The sequence below is a fragment of the Pan paniscus genome, chromosome 19 (genome assembly GCF_029289425.2).
Source record: "Pan paniscus chromosome 19, NHGRI_mPanPan1-v2.0_pri, whole genome shotgun sequence".
Taxonomy (NCBI): Eukaryota; Metazoa; Chordata; class Mammalia; order Primates; family Hominidae; genus Pan; species Pan paniscus.
The window spans coordinates 99,100,001-99,119,943 of record NC_073268.2 but is presented as its reverse complement, the minus strand read 5'-3'; the positions used below and the strand labels follow the sequence as shown (position 1 = coordinate 99,119,943).

Here is a 19,943-nt window from a genome sequence, read left to right as displayed (position 1 = left end):
CTTACAGAATCTGTCATGCCATTAAAAGTAAATTAATCCAGTATAAAGTATTTGGTAAACCAGCAAAATAGAAAAATGAGCAGGAGGCTGAAAATCAGGATGGACACCATCTTCCAGGAAGAGAGGACTTGGCAAAGTACCTGTTTTTTTATTTGATCTTTGAAATAATTTCGTAACGTACACAGGAAAAACTTCCCTCCCAGCTCCTCATCAGTGCATCATTCTTTCTATTACAAAAAGCCAGACGGGCGCAGTGGCTCAGTTGAGGTCAGGAGTTGGAGGCCAGCCTGGCCAACATGGTAAAACCCCGTCTCTACTGAACATACAAAAATCGGCCGGGCATGGTGGCTCACGCCTGTAATCCCAGCACTTTGGGAGGCCGAGGCGGGCGGATCACGAGGTCAGGAGATCGAGACCATCCTGGCTAACACGGTGAAACCCTGTCTCTACTAAAAATACGAAAAATTAGCGGGGCGTAGTGGCGGGCACCTGTAGTCCCAGTTGCTCGGGAGGCTGAGGCAGGAGAATGGTGTGAACCCGGGAGCCAGAGCTTGCAGTGAGCCGAGATTGCGCCACTGCACTCCAGCCTGGGCGACGGAGTAAGACTCCATCTCAAAAAAAAAAAAAAAAAAAAAAAAAAAAACCCATACAAAAATCATCCGGGCACAGTGGCCCACACCTGTAGTCCCAGCTACTCAGGATGCTGAAGCTGAAGAATTGCTTGAAGCCGAGAGGAGGAGGTTGCAGTGAGCCCAGATCGCACCACTGCACTCCAGCCTGGGCAATAGAAGCAAGACTCCATTTCAAAAAAAAGCCCAGCTAAGAGTTGACAGACACCCTGAAGAAAGCCCCCGCTGGGACCTGACTCAGGCCGCACTGTCACAGCCAAAGCCGGACCGAACGTCATGGGTTCATAGAAACATTTCGTGAATTTACATTAATGTGTAGATTTAAAATTAAGCTATTAAAGTGTGAAAATGGTGATCACTCAAAACAAAATCTGGAGCTATCCAAAAAATCATTTCTAAATTCCCCAATTAACCTTATTAGAATTGCAAGCCTCAGCCTGAATTTCAAATCGTCAAAGGTGACTAAGAAATCCAACATATAAAATAACACTTTACAACCCATCTCAGGGGCTGTTCAAGTGCCATCCTAATGCCTTTGGGCCCTGTGGATGGGAGCTACTTCATGGGCGACATGGAGAGGTGGGCTAGGCCATGTGTGGGAGGGATCTGGGCCCTGTGGATGGAGCTACTTCATGGGCAACATGAAGAGGTGGGCTAGGCCATGTGTGGGATTTGTGAAACTGTTTATAGGTAAGGGCATCAGATGAGATTTCAAATATTCTAATAACCACAGATACTGCTATAATGTTTTATTTGGCTTTAGCTGACACCCAATCTTTCTATCAATTCCTCCAGAAAATCAAACATGACTGTTATTGGTGCCCCGACAAAGACAGAGAAGGCAAAGCTTTGCCAACTGCTCTCAGAATTTTAAGTGTGAAGTAGAAGGTAGATTCTGAGACTAGGACTGAAGAAAAGCAAACCCACACGATGGTAATATAAAACCCTCAAGCAGTGCAAATGGCAATCCCAGCCACTGCCTGAGAAGGACGACTTCCCCTCTCGCTGTTCTACCAGGACCAGTCCTCCTAAGCGGGGACTCAGAAAGAGCTGCCCCACGCAGCGTCCGAGGCTGAAGAACAGACAACAGTCAACAAGCCCCGAAGTGAAGGCTGTGGCTGTACTGACTGATGTGGAGTCATTTAATTTGCATGCTCTTAGAAGGAAAGAAGGTTAGCACAGTGGGAATCTGGAAGCAGAAAAGGTGACTTTGGGGCCAGACTCCAGCCATGTGAGCAGAAGAACGTGACACGGGCCAGAAGCCCTGCCCCTGCGTCACCACCACCATCACTTACGAGACGCAAAGTCAGTCTGTGGAATTGGGGAGCTGCTATTTTCTGTCCTGAAAACGTAAAAGAGCCCAGTCCACAGCATCAGAATAGATTGTAACCTATTTCACTCTCCAATCCATCTCCCTGACAACAACTCCAAGGGCAAATGAAGAAAGATTACTTGTGATTTGCCAGCCAACAAGACTCCAGAAAATATGAGGAATTAATGAGACATTTAATGTAGACACAAATAGAATAAAGTAACTATGTTTCTAAGGTAATTTAAGGCCGTTGTAATTTGATCAAACCCAGGATGGATGTTCCTTCATTCTGTTGCTACATGTATTAAAACCACATTGACTGGACTCTAATGATTCAGAAATTTTAAAGCTTTCAGAGAAAACGTGGGCTGTTATTCTTTAACGCTAAACATGAAGAAAAGGATTTGCAATTCTGAGCAATTACCTTTCCCCCAAATGCTCCAAATTGAGCGTCTGCTGAAAATCAGCCCTCCCTCAGCACCAGCTCCCTCCCTTCCAGGGCTCTCCTCTGTGCCTTCCTGCAGCCTTCCTAAGCAGACCTCACGTTTCTCAAGGACGGTTTGTCTGTTTAACCTCACCCAGCCCTGAGCGCGCTCCCGTGTGCACTCTGCACAGTAAGGACGTGTACAGAAACTGAGGAGAAGGAACAGGACAAGTTCCTTTCAGAGGATGGGTCTAATGTCCAGGAACGCTTCCAAAAGTGCAAGGGTGAGGGTGAGTCCAGAGTACAGTCCTCCCTTTAAAAGAGATCAAGTGACGGGCGCGGTGGCTCACGCCTGTAATCCCAGCACTTTGGGAGGCCGAGGCGGGTGGATCACTTGAGGTCAGGAGTTCGAGACCAGCCTGGCCAACATGGCAAAATCCCATCCCTAGTAAAAACACAAAAATTAGCCGGGCGTGGTGGCATGCACCTGTAGTCCCAGCTCCTCAGGAGGCTGAGGATGGAGAATCACTTGAACCCAGGAGGCAAAGGTTGCAGTGAGCTGAGATCGCGCCACTGCACTCCAGCCTGGGCGACAGAGTAAGACTCTGTCCCAAAAAAATAAAATAAAATAAAACAAAAATGAATAAAAGGAACCAGCTCTAGTCCCTTTGGAGGCTGAGAGGCCCGTCCTTTCAAACTTCTCATAGTCACAACAGTTATCTCAATTCTGGGTTAAGTAAAATTATAAAACCATAAAAAATCATTTTGGAGTCACCCAGACCTTGACCCGCAGTGTCGGCGGTACGCACAGAGGGCCCGGCGGGGCCCTAACCCAGGGCTGGGCCTGGCACGCAGGTGCTGCCGTGACTGGGCAGTGAGCAGGCCGCAGCTTTGGCTGCAAGACCTTAACCCGGCCGCCTGCCACGCCCTGCATGCAGGTCGGGCCACAGGCAGGGTGGCAGCCTGTTCGGGGCTGCAGTGATGGATACCTCAGAAGAAGAGAGCTTTGTGCTGTCCTTCTCCTCCACCTCTGATGAATTTGCTGTTGTGGTTGGATATTTAGAGAACGTTATCATGGATAAGGAGTTCCAGTTATTACAGAGAAATTTCATGGACAAGTACTACCTGGAGTTTGAAGACATGGAAGAGAAGAAACTCACCTACACACCTATTTTTAATGAATACATTTCTTTTTTTCTTTTTCTTTTTTTGAGACGGAGTTTTGCTCTTGTTGCCCAGGCTGGAGTGCAATGACGCGATATCAGCTCACCACAGTCTCCGCCATGTGGGTTCAAACAATTCTCCTGCTTCAGCCTCCTGAGTAGCTGGGATTACAGGCACGCACCACCACGCCCCGCTAATAATATTGTATTTTTAGTAGAGACGTAGTTTCTCCGTGTTGGTCATCTGGTCTCGAACCCCCCAACCACAGGTGATCCGCCGGCCACAGCCTCCCAAAGTGCTGGGATTACAGGCGTGAGCCACCGCACCCAGCCTGCATACATTTTTTTGGTAGAAAAATATATTGAAGAACAGCTGCTGGAGCGGATTTCTGGATTCAACATGGCAGCTTTCACCACCACATTACAGCACCATAAAAATGAAGCAGCTGGTGACATATTCGACATGCTGCTACCTTCACAGTTTTGGACTACAGAGCAGCAAAAGAAGGCCGAGGACTAGACTTAAGCAGTGGCTTAGTGGTGACTTCATTGTGTCAATCATCTTCTGTGCCAGCTTCCCAGAACAATCTGCGGCACTGGGTCCTCCTTCCAGCCAATGAATTGGAACATTCTGGATGTCACCAGCCCAACAGGCTCAGCTCATGATGACAGAATACATCTTGCAAAAAGACTGACTCTGTTTTGTAATTCTTCATTTATGTTAAGTATTGACAGGTCAAAACCAAAATGACCTAACCCTCCTAGACCTATTTCTCCTGAAACACCTTCTTGTATTCATTAACCGTAGTATTCCTCCCCTCCTCAAGGAGACACTTCTCTCAGGAGCTTCTGAGTCAGACGCCTCTGGAGCGAGCCCATGTCCAGCACTCCACTTGGGGGGGTCCTTCCCCGAGCACACACGCTGGTGTGGACGAACCCGCCGCCGCCACCCGAGCGCACACGCTGGTGTGGACGAACCCGCCGCCACCACCCGAGCGCACACGCTGGTGTGGACGAACCCGCCGCCGCCACCCGAGCGCACACGCTGGTGTGGACGAACCCGCCGCCGCCACCCGAGCGCACACGCTGGTGTGGACGAACCCGCCGCCACCCTCTGTCCCAGCAGGCTCTGCGTGAATCTTTGCGCATCTGCATCTCTTTATCTCGTCCTCACATGGGTCAGTTTCAGTACTTCAGCCTCAATGGGGTTCCTGATGTCTATCTAGGGTGTTACTCAAGCCCAGCTTGAGATTTCAGAATCTCCTGTGATCACAGCTTGTCTCAGCTGTAGCAATCAACAGAGAGACGTCCTCTACATAAAAGCTCCACGTGAAAAGCTACTCCTAGTCTTAACATTTGCAGTCCTTGTGTCGCTGTCTTCTGCTCCTGATGTAGTCCCACTGTTTCTAGAAGTCTCTTTTAAGCATTATTTTAAAAATATATATTTTTATAGATGAATACTCAGGCTAATGTAGTGGATATGATCTTGGGACTTCCATGCTTATCCACTTAAAGATCAAAGTATTATATGCCGTGTGCTTTTTAGGTGTTAGTGCTGTGAAGGCAAAAATGCTTTCTACAATGGCGTTCCTTCCTATTTGACTGGGCACCTATGAATGTATGCTGTGTGCTAGAAATAGACTAAAACATTCTTACAGCATGTTAGTGTGTTTGCGTGTTTGCTGAAGATCACTTCGGTATAAACCAGTTTGTTAGGCTCTCTGGGTTAGGGACTCTGCATTTTCTTCCTCTCCTACCGAGATGGTGTTCCACTGGTCCAGCCCGGCGGGAGCAGCAGGCAGGGCACAGCTTTACTGGCTGTTTGCTGCTTTGCTTTACTGCAATGTGTGGTACATTACTTATCAGAAAACACGTATGTCATCTCTAGAAAGAAGAAAAAGCATAGTAGTTCAATGCCCAGTGTGTCCCTTTGATTTGTTTAATAGTAAAAATCAGACTCTGTACTGACTTTTCACTTGGCCGTCCTGGTTTTAAAAGACAAGCTACAAGCTCTGTGTTTTCTGTACTGAAGTGTCACTTATTAAATACTTTTGTACCATGAAAAAATCGAATCATAGGACGTAAATGCAAACAAAGGAAAGACATATGGCATCTTTTCAAATAGGATTCCTCAGACCATCTCATTTCACCCTCAGATGTCCTCTGTGGATTGACCAAAAAGCTATACCATAGGTAGACAATACAAAACACCTGGCTTTTGTTGTAAGCCAGGAGGGACGAAGTCAGAATAAGGTCTGAGGCACTGGGAAGGGCGGCTCAGAGAATCTCATGGCACAGGAAGAGCCCGTGAGGGTCAGTATTCCGACAGCCAAGGGTACAGCTGAGGACAGAAAGAAATTCAAAGTACATTGGCCAGGCGCGGTGGCTCACGCCTGTAATCCCAGCACTTCGGGAGACTGAGGCAGGCAGATCACCCGAGGTCGGGAGTTCAACACCAGCCTGACCAACATGGAGAAACCCCGTCTCTGCTAAAAATACAAAATTAGCCGGGTGTGGTGGCTCAAGCCTGTAGTCCCAGCTACTCATGAGGCTGAGGCAGGAGAATCGCTTGAACCTGGGAGGCGGAGGTTGCGGTGAGCCGAGATCGCGCCGTTGCACTCCACCCTGGGCAACAAGAGCAAAACTCCGTCTCAAAAAAAAAAAGAGAGAGAGAGTAATGTCCATGAACTAGGGGGAATCTGGAGAAACTAATCCCTCTCCCGCTTAATTAGCTGGAGCCACGAGGCGTGAAATGACACAGGAGTGGCCTTACTGGGGAAACAGATGCAGCTGTAGACTTACAGACCTCCATCTAGACAGGAGAGAAAATGTTTCAACAGAAACAAGTTTAATAGCAGTTCAGCAGAGAAGGGTGCCTGACGTGTGCTAGTCTGTCATTCCCTGCCGACGTGAGCTGTGCAGGCACCTGCAATAGACGACAGAAAGCAGGGCGTGCATGAGGGGTCCCGTGGGGTCCTCGCCACTTCACGACTGTGGTCCAAGAGAGCCTTGCTCCAAGGGCTCTGCTCCCCAAAAGGCCTGTCCTGACTTGGGCCCCCCCAAAACTGAGACCAGGCCTTTATCCACCCACCCTCTTTAGCAAGAAAGCCTTGTCCTGTTCATAGGTAGTTCTCAAATAAATGGATGTTAGAAAAAGCACACAGAAATACCACTTAAGAGAAACACATTAGAGTCTAATAAAGCTTCTTAGAAACACACTCACAAAGCCCCAGGTAACTGGTATCTCAAACCATCAGAATAAGCTGTAAACTCTGAGGGACCCTCACACACTCCCACAGAGCAAGCTGGACCCCATGTGGAGTTTCTCTCCTTGACAAAGCCATAAAGCCATAGTCACTGGAACATGGGTAGAAGTTATTGTCTGGTTTTGTGTGTGTGTGTGTGTGTGTGTGAGAGAGAGAGAGAGTGTATGTGTGTGTGTGTATGTATACAGTTTGAAGCACAGCCTCAGTTTTATAGAGTAAATACGGCCAGAATTTAGCATGCAATATGTTAAGAGACCCTGACATGTAACTGAATATGGAACTACTCTCCAAATCCAGCATTTTCCTAATGGTCAATTAAGAGATACCCCCTTGCTGTAGACAGGAAGGCAGGCAGGACAGGGTATAGACACTCCAGGTATGGGACGGGTGGGCACAAGGTGGGCCAGAGGGGAGGCTGGGTCTCATTCTGTACCTTCCATGATTAAAGACTCCCAAGCCCCTCCACAAAGGAAATATGGAAGACGTGGCTGGTAGGCTTTTTTTTTTTCCTTTTTGAGACAGGGTCTTGCTCTGTCACCCAGGCTGGAGTGCAGTGGTGTGATCACAGGTATCTGTAACCTCTGCTTCCTGGGCTCAGGTGATCCTCCCACCTCAGCCTCTGGAGTAGCTGGGACTAGAAGCGTGAGCCACCACACTCAGCTAATTTTTTTTTATTTTTTGTAGAGACAGGGTCTCGCCATGTTGCCCAGGCTGCTCTCGAAATCCTAGAGTCACGCGATCCACCTGCCTCAGCTCTCAAAGTGCTAGAATTATAGGCATGAGTTACTGTGCCCGGCCGGTAGGCTATTTTTTAATATAACATGTTTATACATCTGTGGTTAAAAGAAAAAAGGTTTTTCCCCTTCAATAAATAGAAAACAGTTGCCCCTGCACCACCCTCACCACTAAGCCATGTAGTTTAGATGTTTTTTTAAGGATCATTTACTCATTAAATGAAAGCCTCAAAGAAATTCTATAGATGTTCCTGGTTACTTAATGAATTAAAAGACTATAAGCATACATACATTTCTTCTCTATGTTTTTAATATTCTATATTTCAAACCTACCCACTGCCAAATTATTTCAAATAGCAAGATTCTCATATACATCCAGTAAACAGCCAACACAACACAGACACACAGAGAAAAAACCTACATAGTCTAAAGGGTTAAAATTATTGGTATAACAGAGCGAGACTCTGACTCAAAAAAAAAAAAAAAATTATTGGTGTGTGAGCTGACCAAAGGGAATATTTTGCAGATTTCAAAGTGTCTCTTGGGGGTAGCCCCGGGGTTCCACGACCAGGTGGGCTCCCTGGCTGAGACAGGGCACACCACATTCATCTGTTTTTTACCCCGGCCAACTGGTTAAGATGTCTTCTAAGTGTTCCTTGGTAAAACGTGGTTTGAAAACTGTCTCTGCAAACTTCAAAACTTCTGTCCATTAGCAGGACTAGATGAGGAAGACAGGAGAATGCCAAAGGGAAGGATAGGCTGGGTTTTAAATTTCTCCTACATTTCAAATATGAACTGCATTGGTCAAAGGGAAATACCTCAAACAATCCACACTTCACAAATCCTATGCAGACACATGAATTTCCACAACAGTAAAGCACGCAGGCCTAGACGCTCCTCCAGAACCACGCTTCCTTCTGCTCCACACGAAGGTGAGGCAGAGCATGGCAGCGCCAGCCCCCAGCTCCTCTTCCTCTCAGGACGGGAGGCTCCAACCCCCGCTTCTACCTTCCTAACCTGTGCCTGCGTTCCAGACAGCAGCCGCTCCACTTTCTTCTCGGTATCCATCAGCCTCTATTTAACAACAAACTGAAGGCATTTACCTGCCAGCCCTTGTCCGCAGTCCTGTAGTAGGGATAATTTTTAGTGATGTGTGTATAAATCCCGTTCAGGGTGAGCTGTTTGTCGGGAGCCATCGTAATCGCCTGAACTATCAGCTGCGCGTAGGAGTAAGGCGGCTTTGAATCATCCTGTATTTAAAAAACAAACACAAAAGGAATATTGAAGTTACCACATTTTGTATTAAATTTACTAGATTTAAAGATTCTCAGTGCTTTTAAGTGTTCCTCTGATACCTCATTTGTCTTTTTTTTGAGACAGAGTCTCGCTGTGTCGCCCAGGCTGGAGTGCAGTGGCGCGATCTTGGCTCACTGCAATCTCCGCCCTCTGAGTTCAAGCGGTTCTCCTGCCTCAGCCTCCCGAGTAGCTGGGATCACAGGCGCCTGCCACCGCGCCCGGCTAATTTTTGTGGTTTTAGTAGAGATGGGGTTTCACCATGTTGGCCAGGCCAGTCTCAAACTCCTGACCTCAGGTGATCCGCCTGCCTCGGCCTCCCAACGTGCTGGGATTACGGGTGTGAGCCACTGCGCCAGCCGGATACCTCATTTTTCTTACTATGAAAGTAATACAATTCGAAAACATGGAGGAAACAAATGGAAAACTATAAAGAATATTAAAAATTACATAAGGAAAAAATCCAAATGTCAAAAATGAAGACATAAAGGCTGCTTGACCTCAGTGGAGTCCAAGGCAAAGCACCTCAACCACGACCAGATCCTGTCAGCTACCCCAGGGGTACAGGCAAGGGGTGGGTAAAGCTGGCTGAGGGCTCACAGCCAGCAGCACCCCTCCCCAGGCATAAGCACCAGGGGTGGCCAGGGCTGCTCAGAGCCCCTGGGACTCACCAAATACCCATCCACAAGGAGCCCCTGCCGTCCATGAGGAGGAGCCCCCTGGCCCACGAAGAGCCCCATGGAGGCTTCACCTTGGGTTTGGAGACATCCTGGCTGCTCAGTGCCCCGCTGACAGGCTGGCATCCCTGGTCCTGGCTCTTTCAAGGCCACTGGTGGCTCCCTGTCATAGTGACAACTTGAAACCCACACTTACAGGCACGAGCCCACTGGGAAAGGGAATCACTCCTGGTTGTGAACTTCTGGGCAACACGCTTGTCAACATGGATGAAGAGCAACAGATAATGTTGGATGAAAAAATACATTCAAGATGATACTATATACATGGAGTTTTACAATGAACAATTATAGATACTGTTCAAGGATAAACACAAATGGAATGGGAAACAGGCAGGCTGACAGACAGGAGGCAAGGATATCAGAGGCGCCCACATGGGCTTCCACAGCACAGGCCGCATTCAGCGCTGACAGCTCAGAGTGGGCAGAGGGACATTTGTCTTTTCTTTTCTGGGGACACGGTCTCACTCTGTCGCGCAGGCCAGAGTGCAGTGGTGTGATCACGGCTCACTGAAGCCTGAACTCCCAGGGCTCAGGTGATCCTCCCACCTCAGCCTCCCCAGCAGCTGGGACTCCAAGTGCATGCCACTATGCCTGGCTAATTTTTGGTATTTTTGTAGAGACAGGATCTTGCTTTTTTGTCCAATCGGATCTCAAACTCCTGAGCTCAAGTGATATGCCCACCTTGGCCTCCCAAAGTCAAATTTGTCTCTTTTTTTTTTTTGAGACAGAGTCTCGCTCTGTCACTCAGGCTGGAGTGCAGCGGCGCGATTTCGGCTCACTGCAAGCTCCACCTCCCGGGTTCACGCCATTCTCCTGCCTCAGCCTCCCGAGTAGCTGGGACTACAGGCGCCTGCCAACACGCCCAGTTAATTTTTTGTATTTTTAGTACAGACGGGATTTCACCGTGTTGGCCAGGATGGTCTCGATCTCCTGACCTTGTGATCCGCCCACCTCGGCCTCCCAAAGTGCTGGGGATTACAGGCGTGAGCCACCGCGCCCAGCCTATCGCTTTTTTTTTCTAAACAGAAAAATGTAATCACAAGAAGACCCTCCACATACCTAATTCTTTCTTTTTAGACAGGGTCTTGCCATGTTGCCCAGGCTAGAGGACAGTGGCTATTCAAGGATTGATCGTAGCTCACCACAGCTTTGAACTCAAGTGATTCTCCTGCCTCAGCCTCCCAAACAGCTGTGACTACAGGTGCATGCCACACTGCCCGCTACGTCTCTTCCTTTAAACAGCTAACAAAGCCTTCGTCACTGTGCCTGTGCTGTTGACTTCCCTGTGATTTTTTTTCTATGTTTCTAAAAACTTTTTAAATTGAAAAACATATAAAACAGACAGAAAAGCTCATGATACATTTATGTCAGCTGAACAAATTTTTGCAAAGTGAACATCAGTATACTAGGTCAAGAGACAGGGCACCACCAGCATCCCCAACATGCTCGTATGGGCCCTCTCAGCCCACTACCTCTACTTCTCCAAGAGGCCACCATTACTACTGACTTCTTAGAGTGACCACAGTTTTGCTGGGATTTACTACGTTTTACCACTTGGCTGCATCCTTAAACAATACAACTTAGATCTGTCCAATTGTAAGCCTGACAGAAACGGCACCACACGCGATGCGCCCTCCTTGCCTAGCACCCTGTGTTAGACGCCATAGCCGGCCGCAGGTGGGGGATGCACAGCTGTGGCTTATTCATTCTCATGGCTGTGCTGCGTTCTGCTGGGATAGATCACACTTCCTCAATATGTCAAGTAATACCATGCATGGTTCTTACTCTCTTTCTTCCACTCAGCATTACATCTGGAATATTTCCATATCAGCAAATACTCTGCATGCTATTCCCTAAGTGGAAGCACAATATCCTAATCACCATTCCCTAGGGACACTGAGGTTGCGTTTTTATTTTTTATTTTATTTTTTTGAAACAGGAGCTCACTCTCTCACCCAGGCTGGAGTTCAGTGGCGTGATCTCAGCTCACTGCAACCTCCGCCTCCCGGGGTTCAAGTGATTCTCCCGCCTCAGCGTCCGGAGCAGCTGAGATTACAGCTGCGTGCCACCACGCCTGGTTTTTTGTATTTTTTTTTGGTAGAAGCGGGGTTTAACCATGTTGACCAGGCTGGTCTCCAACTCCTGACCTCAAGTGATCCCCCCGCCTCGGCCTCCCAAAGTGCTGGGATTACAGGCATGAGCCACCACACCCAGCCGCATTCCATTGTTTTATACAAACTTTCATCCATTTCCTTTGGTCAAAGTCCTAAAAGGAAAATTACTGGGTCAAAGAATACAAATGTGCCAGGTCATAGTGTGACTCTCAACAACTGCTGTCCAAACAAGTGACAAACGTGCCCTATACAAACATGAGTGGCAGGGTGTGCGTTTGCATAACCTTCAGAGTTTGGGACAAGGGGATAAACTCCGGCACAAACACACATGAGCTCCACAAAGACCAAAGCACTCTTCCATCTTCCGCTGTCTGCCCAGCCCTCAGCACCTGGGCCTACAGCTATTAGGGAGACCCTAAGATGTGCGTTGAATGACTAAACGAGTACACTTGCAAAGCCCCAATACCAAGAACACAGCAGAAACACCAGAATCAAGCCCACATCCCCACCGATGCCTGGCAGGGCTGTCACTGGACAGGCAGGTGAGTGACAGGCAGGTGACACTGAGGGCCCTGTGGCTACACACTGTCCCCCAGGGGCGGCTTCAAGGCTACAAAGCCTTTACCTTCGGGCTGTCTCCACCTGAAGCTTCCTTTTCATTTTCAGGCTGTGAGTTGTCAGCCATTAAATTGAGGTCAGATGGCATCACTCGGCCCACCTTGTACCCTGAAGACCCCGCTCCCCGGGGGCTGGAGGGGCAGGAGTTTGCAGCGCTGTGGAAGAGAAAAAGTTGTTCCTATTAGTCTATCACAGTGCACGCATCCTACTGTGCTTCAGCAACTGGCTTTAATTACAGGGATAACAAATACAGAAATGTTAAAAAAAAAAAAAAAAGGAAGAGAATATGAGCATTTCCTATGGAAACACAGATTCTTATAAATGATCTGTGAAATTTAAGATCGTCCCAAGAAGCAATGTGGAAATAGGGTATTTGCTTCTATAAACGTCAGCTCATGAAATGTGACACAAGCTCTCAGGGGAGGCAGTGGCCCACTCATTTCACCAGTGAGGAAACTGAGGCTCCGGATGGTTCCAGAACTTATTGAAGACACAAAGTGACACAAGATAGGCACAGAGGTCCTCACTGAGGAGCTGTGACAGGGGGCACAGAAAAGACAGGGAAAGTCGGGGCAGTGGGGGAGGGGAGGGGTCTGCCAGCCAAGGCCCCTGGAGCTGAAGTGGAGCAAGCGGTTCCACTGAAGATGAAGCCGTGGACATGGACACCTGCTGAAGGCACAACAGCAGGTCAGCTAGGGGCGCCCGGGACGCAGCAGCGGGTCAGCTGGGGGCGCCCGGGACACAGAATCAGGCCCGTTTTCAAACAGGCACTTTTCCCCACCGGGCTGGACGGGGGCACAGGGAGTGTTCTGATTCTTGATCTCTGTGCCGATTAAAGGGCACGTGCATTTCCGGTAAGTCAAGGAGCTGCAGATTCTCTCCATGCCTCATTTTCTGCACTTCAATAAAAAGAACGAGCCACTGAAATGGAACAATATCAAGATAAGATTATTTTATAAGTTAGAGAGATGTTTTTGGGGAAAAACATTGCAAATGCATAGAAAAGGTCTAGAAAAAATAACCAAGAAACCTAAAGGCATGACCTCTGAGAAACAACTCAAAAGGAGGGCCAGGGAGATGGAGAAGTGGGGAGGAGGAGGGAAAGGGCAACACACCAGTGGCCTTGTACCCTCTGCAGTGCTTCTTAGACTTTCCGCCATGAATATGCACCACTGGTATACTCACTCACCCATTCAACAAGTATTTACTCAATGCCAGCAACCATCCTTAAAGCACTGGAGAAAAAGCATCTACAATTTATGAGTTTAAAGAGCCAACTTTTAACAAGTAGAGGATGCAGCCAGTGTGGCCCGAGGAAGGCAAGTGACCTGCTGGCTGGACGGCAGGTTTGGAAAGTCAGGTTGCTCAGGCTCGCTCCACCTGGAGGCCCCGGGGACCTGGGTTCCCCCTGACAAAGGTCTGTGCAGGTGTGGGGAGGGGCAAGCAAGGAAACGCAGGATGAAAAGAAAGCAGCAGGTGGGAGGAGAGGCGGAGCTGGGAGCCGACCCAACCTCAGGGCTGCAGCTGTGACCGACCCTTCCCCTGCACCCACCGCTGCTGTCAGTCACACTTGAAGTGGGGGTCTTGAAGGCTGCTGCTTGGCAGTGAGCTGTATGTGACTCAGGTAAACCCGGGCACATTCTACTCCAGTGGATTCTGTGTCCTTTTCAGGCAGTGCTTAATAAGCACCGGGTGGCAGGACTGACTTGTGCCTACCCACTCGCACACTTACTATTTGGCCCACTCAGTTATGTTCAGCCAAATTCAGCCAAAAGAGAGGGCAGCCTCTCAGCAAAGGAGCGATGGGAGAGAGGGCAGCAACGAGAAGGCCCTGATGCCAGCCGGGGCGACTCTCAGACAGCACCAGGCACAGGATGGTGGCCAGAGTCCACTGGCCACACCTCCATTTCACAAACACGTGCACGATGGATGCTTTTCCAGGGGGCCTATTTTTTTTTTTTCTTTTGTGGTAAAATACACACAACATAAAATTTACCATTTTAACCATTTTAAACTGCACACTTCAGCAGCATGAAGCACATTCACACAGAGGTGCAGCCATCACACCACCCCGCTCCAGAATGTTCTCATTTCCCAAACTGAAGCTCTGTCCCCAAGAAACACTGGCTCCCCCTCCCCGCCCCCAGCCCCTGGCCACCTCTCCATTCTGCCTTCTGTCTCTGTGAATGTGATACTCTAGGAATCTCAATGACTGGCTTATTTCACTAAGCTTAACGACCTCAGGGTTAATTCATGTTTCAGCATATGTCAGGATTTCCTTCCTTTTTAAGGCTGAATAATATTCCATTGTATCTTCTATTCTCTGGAAATTGTGCATAAGGCTGCTACGAAAACGGGCATACAAATATTTCTTCAAGACCCTGCCTTCAGTTTGGGTCTATATCCAGAAGTGGGGTTGCTGGATCACATGGTAATTCTATTTTTAGTTTTGTGAGGAACTGCTAGTCTGTTTCCACAGCAGCTGCACGGTTTGGCATTCCTTGCAACAGCACACAACAGTTCCAATTTCTCCACAACCTCACTAACACTATTTTCTGGGTTTTTTGTTTTTAATAGCAGCCAATCCAATGGGTGTGAGGTGGGATCTCATTGTGTTTTGATTGGTATTTCCCTAATAACTACTGATGCTGAATATCTTTTCATGTCCTTATTGGCCATTTCTATATCTTCTTTGAAACAATGTCTTTCACGTTTTTGAACTGGGTCTTTTGTTTCTTTGTTGTTGAGTTTTAGGAGTTCTCTCTACAATCTGGATATTAATCCCTTGTCTGATGTATGATTTGCAAATCATTACTCCCATTCTGTAGAGCACCTTTTTACTACTGATGTTGTCTTTTGATGCAGAAATTTTTTAAATTTTCAAGAAGTTCAATTTGTCTTTTTCTTTTGTTGCCTGTGCCTTTGGTACCAAATCCAATGTCATAGGTTTTGCCTATGTTTTCTGCTAAGAATTTTACAGTTTCAGGCCTTACATTTAGGTCTTTGATCCATTTTCAGTTAATTTTTGCACATGGTATAAGATAAGGGCCCAAATTCATTATTTTCCATGTGGACATACCGTTTACCTGGTACCACTTGTTGGGAAGTCTGAATGAATGGTGTGGGCATGTGGGCACCCTCGTCAAAAACCATTTGATGAGGCCGGGCGTGGTGGCTCACGCCTGTAATCCCAGCACTTTGGGAGGCCGAGGCAGGCGGATCACCTGAGGTCAGGATTTCAAGACCACCCTGACCAACGTGGAGAAACCCCGTCTCTACTAAAAATACAAAATTAGCCGGGCGTGGTGGTGCATGCCTGTAATCCCAGCTACTCAGGAGACTGAGGCATGAGAATCGCTTGAACCTGGGAGGCAGAGGGTGCAGTGAGCCAAGACCGCGCATTGGACTCCAGCCTGGGCAAAAAGGGTGAAACTCCATCTCAAAAAAAAAAAAACCATTTGACTACATTATGTGAGGGTTTATTTCTGGGCTCTCTACTCTTCTTTAAAAAAAAAATAAAGAAAAAATGTTAAATTGGCTCATGGTTCTTCAGGCTGTGGGCTCTCTAAAAAAATTCAAAATTAAAATTAAAATCTATCTCAGACTTTAGACCACTGTCTGCCCTTTCATTTATACTCCAATAAAAAGAATCCAGGCCAGGCACAGTGGAGCACGCCTGTTGTCCCAGCTACTCAGAAGGTCAAGGCGGGAGGATCACTTAAGTCCAGGAGTCTGAGTTCATCCTGGGCAACACAGCCAGAATCCATCTCTTAAAAACAAAAAACAAAAAAAAACAAAAAAACCCAGCCAGCTGTGGTAGCTCACGCCTGTAATCCCAGCACTTTGGGAGGTGGATGACAAGGTCAGGAGTTTGAGATCAGCCTGGCCAACACAGTGAAATCCCGTCTCTACTAAAAATACAAAAAATTAGCCGGGTATGGTGGCACATGTCTGTAGCCCCAGCTACTCAGGACGCTGAGGCAGGAGAATCACTTGAACCTGGGAGGCGGAGGTTGCAGTGAGCCGAGATCACACCACTGCACTCCAGCCTGGGGAACAGTGCAAAACTCCATCTCCAAAAAAAAAAAAAAAAAAAAACCACTTTAAAAACATCTTTTAAGGAATGAGTAAACAGGCCAGGTGCAGTGGCTCAGCCTGTAATCCCAACACTTGGAGAGGCTGAGGTGGGCGGATCACTTGAGGTCAGGAGTTCAAGACCAGCCTGACCAATATGGTGAAACCCTGTCTCTACTAAAAATGCAAAAATTAGGTGGGCGTGGTGGTGGGTGCCTGTAGTCCTAGCTACTCAGGAGGCTAAGGCAGGAGAATCGCTTGAACCTGGGAGGCGGAGGTTGCAGTGAGCCAAGATAGCACCACTGCACTCCAGCCTGGGCAACAGACAGAGACTCCTTCTCAAAAAAAAAAAAAAAAAAAAAGGAATGAGTAAATAAAAACCAGGAACCTTTAGGAACTGCATTTCATAATGCAGGAAATTCAGAGCAGAAATCCAATGATATTTTAAACACCACCTCACATTCTCTCTCTCCACATGAGTCAGCACCAGGGAAGGAGAAAGGCGTTACTTGGGGCTGCCACTGGAACTAAGGATGCTCCAGTCCCCCATCCCCATGGCCGCACCTGATGGTTCCCGTGGGGGAGGGCAGAGGGCTGATGAGGTGCGCCATGGTGTCTGGAATGTTGATGGTCAGGGGCGAGATGTGTGGCTGTACGGCCTTCACTGGAGACTCAGACGCCTCCTGCTTCTCTCTCTTCTCGCTGGACAGGGCAGTGAACGTTATCTTGATGTTTGTGCTCGGGAACCTGAATGTGCACCTGGAAAAGAAAAGCCCACCATCAGCACCTTTTGCTGTCCCAGCCGGGGCAGGGCAGAGTCCCCACGTGTCCCCACAACACTGGAGCAGCTGAGGACATGGATGCAACACTTCCAAGCTCAGCTCACCGTGTTATTACAAGTCGCCAAACAAACAAAACCACAATTAAGGTGCTTCATGACTTTAAAAACACCAGTAAGAAAACGCTACTTAGACCAGCCATACAGGAAAATAAAAAGCACAGACAAGGCCAGGTATCGTAGCTCATGCTTGTAATCCCAGCACTTTGGGAGGCTGAGGCAGGCCGATCACTTGGGTCCAGGAGGTCAAGACCAGCCTGGGCAACACAGCGAGACCCCACCTCTACAAAAACTACAAAAAATTAGCCAGGCGTGGTGGTGCATGCCTGTGGTCCCAGATACTCAGGAGGCTGAGGCAGGAGGATTGCTTGAGCCCAGAAGGTCGAAGCTGCAGTGAGCTATGATAGTGCCACTGCACTTCAGTCTGAGCAAGAGGCCCTGTCTCCCCCGACCAAAAAAAAAAAAAAGCATAGACTCAAAAAGACTCAAATACTACTTAGTTTACATGACTCCTTTTAAACTAAGTGCCTGAATATGTTTTGGGTCTTATAGTAGACTGAAAACAAAACTCAAATACCACCCAGTGTCTATTTTTCCTTTCAAAATAAACATACAAATGTATCTGGGTCACAAAGCAATAACTTTGTGGTAGTTTTCTTATTTAAGAAAAATAATTCCTTTCCTTTTTTTTTTTTTTTTTTTTTTTTAGAAACGGAGTTTCGTTCTTGTCGCCCAGAATGGAGTGCAATGGTGCTATCTCTGCTCACTGCAACCTCCACCTCCCAGGTTCAAGCGATTCTCCTGCCTCAGCCTCCCGAGTAGCTGGGATTACAGGCACGCACTACCACGCCTGGCTAATTTCGTATTTTTAGCAGAGACGGGGTTTCTCCATGTTGGCCGGGCTGGTCTCAAACTCGCGACCTCACATGATCCGCCCACCTCGGCTTCCCAAAGTGCTGGGATTACAGGCGTGAGCCATGGCGCCCGGCCTCCTTTTCTTTAAATAAAAAATCCTATCACCCTTTTCACTGTTGGCTCTGGCAAACAAAGAGCCAGGGACATTAAGCTACAGGGGAGAAGGTTTGCAGTGAACACTCTGGTTCACACTTCATGTAGCTTCCTTGACATGACTCAAGTAAAACATAACCAAAGGTCATGCAAGCCAAATAGCTTCAAAGAATAAAACTTAAAAATAGCCATAGACTCTGAGAGTCTCTAAGTCCCCACCACAAACCCAGTTCAACAACAGCCTATTTGTCTGTCTACAAACAACGCAAACAAGTGGCCGGCCACACTCAGCCCAGCTCACATCCGCGCACCCGGCGCGGGACTCAGCCCGGCTCACATCTGTGCGCCCAGTGCGGGCACCCCCCCCACAGAGGAAGACTCTGTCCACCACCCTGCCCTAGGGGCACCTCCAGCCTATGGAGGTCGGAGGCTACGCCATGGCCCTCCCGCTTCAGGCACCTGCCCAAGAAGGGTCCAGCCTGTGGAGGTTGGAAGCTACGCCATGGCCCTCCCGCTTCAGGGACGTCTCCAAGAAGACACTTCCCAACCCTCTAGCTGGGGTCGGGAAGGACAGCACCCGAGGGTTTCAACACTCGCTTCTTTGCCGTGCTGCCGCTGCCTCCCCTTGCCCTTCTCCTTTCCCTGTGAGGCACACGCAGGACGGCCAGTCCTCCCCACGGTCTTGGTGTACAGAGCAGAACCTCACAGAGTGACCACCTCCTGGGTGTCCAGGACACCAGACTCTCTGGTTCCCACTTTGCAGCACTCCTTTTCAATCCCTTACCGGAGCCTCCTCTCTTTACCGCCCGATGTTCAATGTTCAATGCTCCAGGCCTCGACTCCAGTTTCTCCCTCTACCCTCACTCCTGGCTCATCCAGGCCTCAGACCTTGAACTCTACACATACCCAAATGGCTCCAAAATCCCCACTTCCAGCTCCAGGGTCTCCCTACACTCTGGCCCCTCATATGCATCAACACTGGGGGTCTCAAACAAGACTCCCAGCCCACGCTCCTCTCCCAGGACTCCCCTCAGCAGTGACAGGCAGCACTCAGGTGCTCAGGCCAGAAATACAGGAGTCCATCCACCAGTGCCATCAGCTCTGGCCTTCAAAACGCGCCCATCATGAAAACTGAAAAAGCTTCTCTGCCAAAACCCCTGTTAAGACACTGAAAAAGTAAGCCACCTTCTTTTCTTGTTCACCTTCAGGAGAAAACGTCTGAAGGCTGGGCAGTGACTCACATCTGTAATCCTAGCACTTTGGGAGGCTGGGGAGGGAGGATTGCTTGAGTGCAGGAATTTGAGACTAGCCTGGCCAACAAAGACCCCTATGACCCAGGCTGGAGAGCAGTGGCATGATCACTGACCCACTGCAGCCTCGAACTCACAGGCTCAAGTGATCCTCCGCATCAACTTCCTGAGTAGCTGGGACTAGAGGCACATGCCACCATGCCAGGCTGTTTCCCAGGCTGGTCTCAAACTCCTGGGCTCAAGTGATCCACCCACCTCAGTCTCCAAAAGTGCTGAAATTACAGGCGTGAACCACCATGCCTGATCCCGTCTATAAATGATATATTTAAGACAATGATCTTTTGGTCTATAAAGCTCTATTTTATTTTACATCCTTGCAAATTATTAACTGAATCAACTAAGACCAAGAGAGAAACAGACCACTGGTATCGAAACCAAAGGAAACAAAGGAAAAAAGAAAAAGAAACAGTAAAACAAAAGATA

General features: G+C 48.3%; 1 protein-coding gene and 1 pseudogene across 1 annotated transcript in view; one reads left to right on the top strand and one right to left on the bottom strand.

The window, feature by feature from the left end:
- FOXK2 (forkhead box K2) overlaps positions 1–19,943 on the bottom strand; it is an 89,031-nt gene that overhangs the window by 23,746 nt on the left and 45,342 nt on the right. Inside the window, exons 2-4 of the mRNA XM_034943208.4 lie at positions 16,929–17,123; positions 12,298–12,445; positions 8,632–8,778 (exon numbers count right to left, since the gene is read on the bottom strand). Of these exons, the coding sequence (XP_034799099.1) occupies positions 8,632–8,778; positions 12,298–12,445; positions 16,929–17,123 (490 nt within the window). The remainder of the gene's footprint in view (positions 1–8,631; positions 8,779–12,297; positions 12,446–16,928; positions 17,124–19,943) is intronic.
- Positions 3,347–4,566, top strand: LOC103784520 (ADP-ribosylation factor-like protein 2-binding protein; annotated as a pseudogene).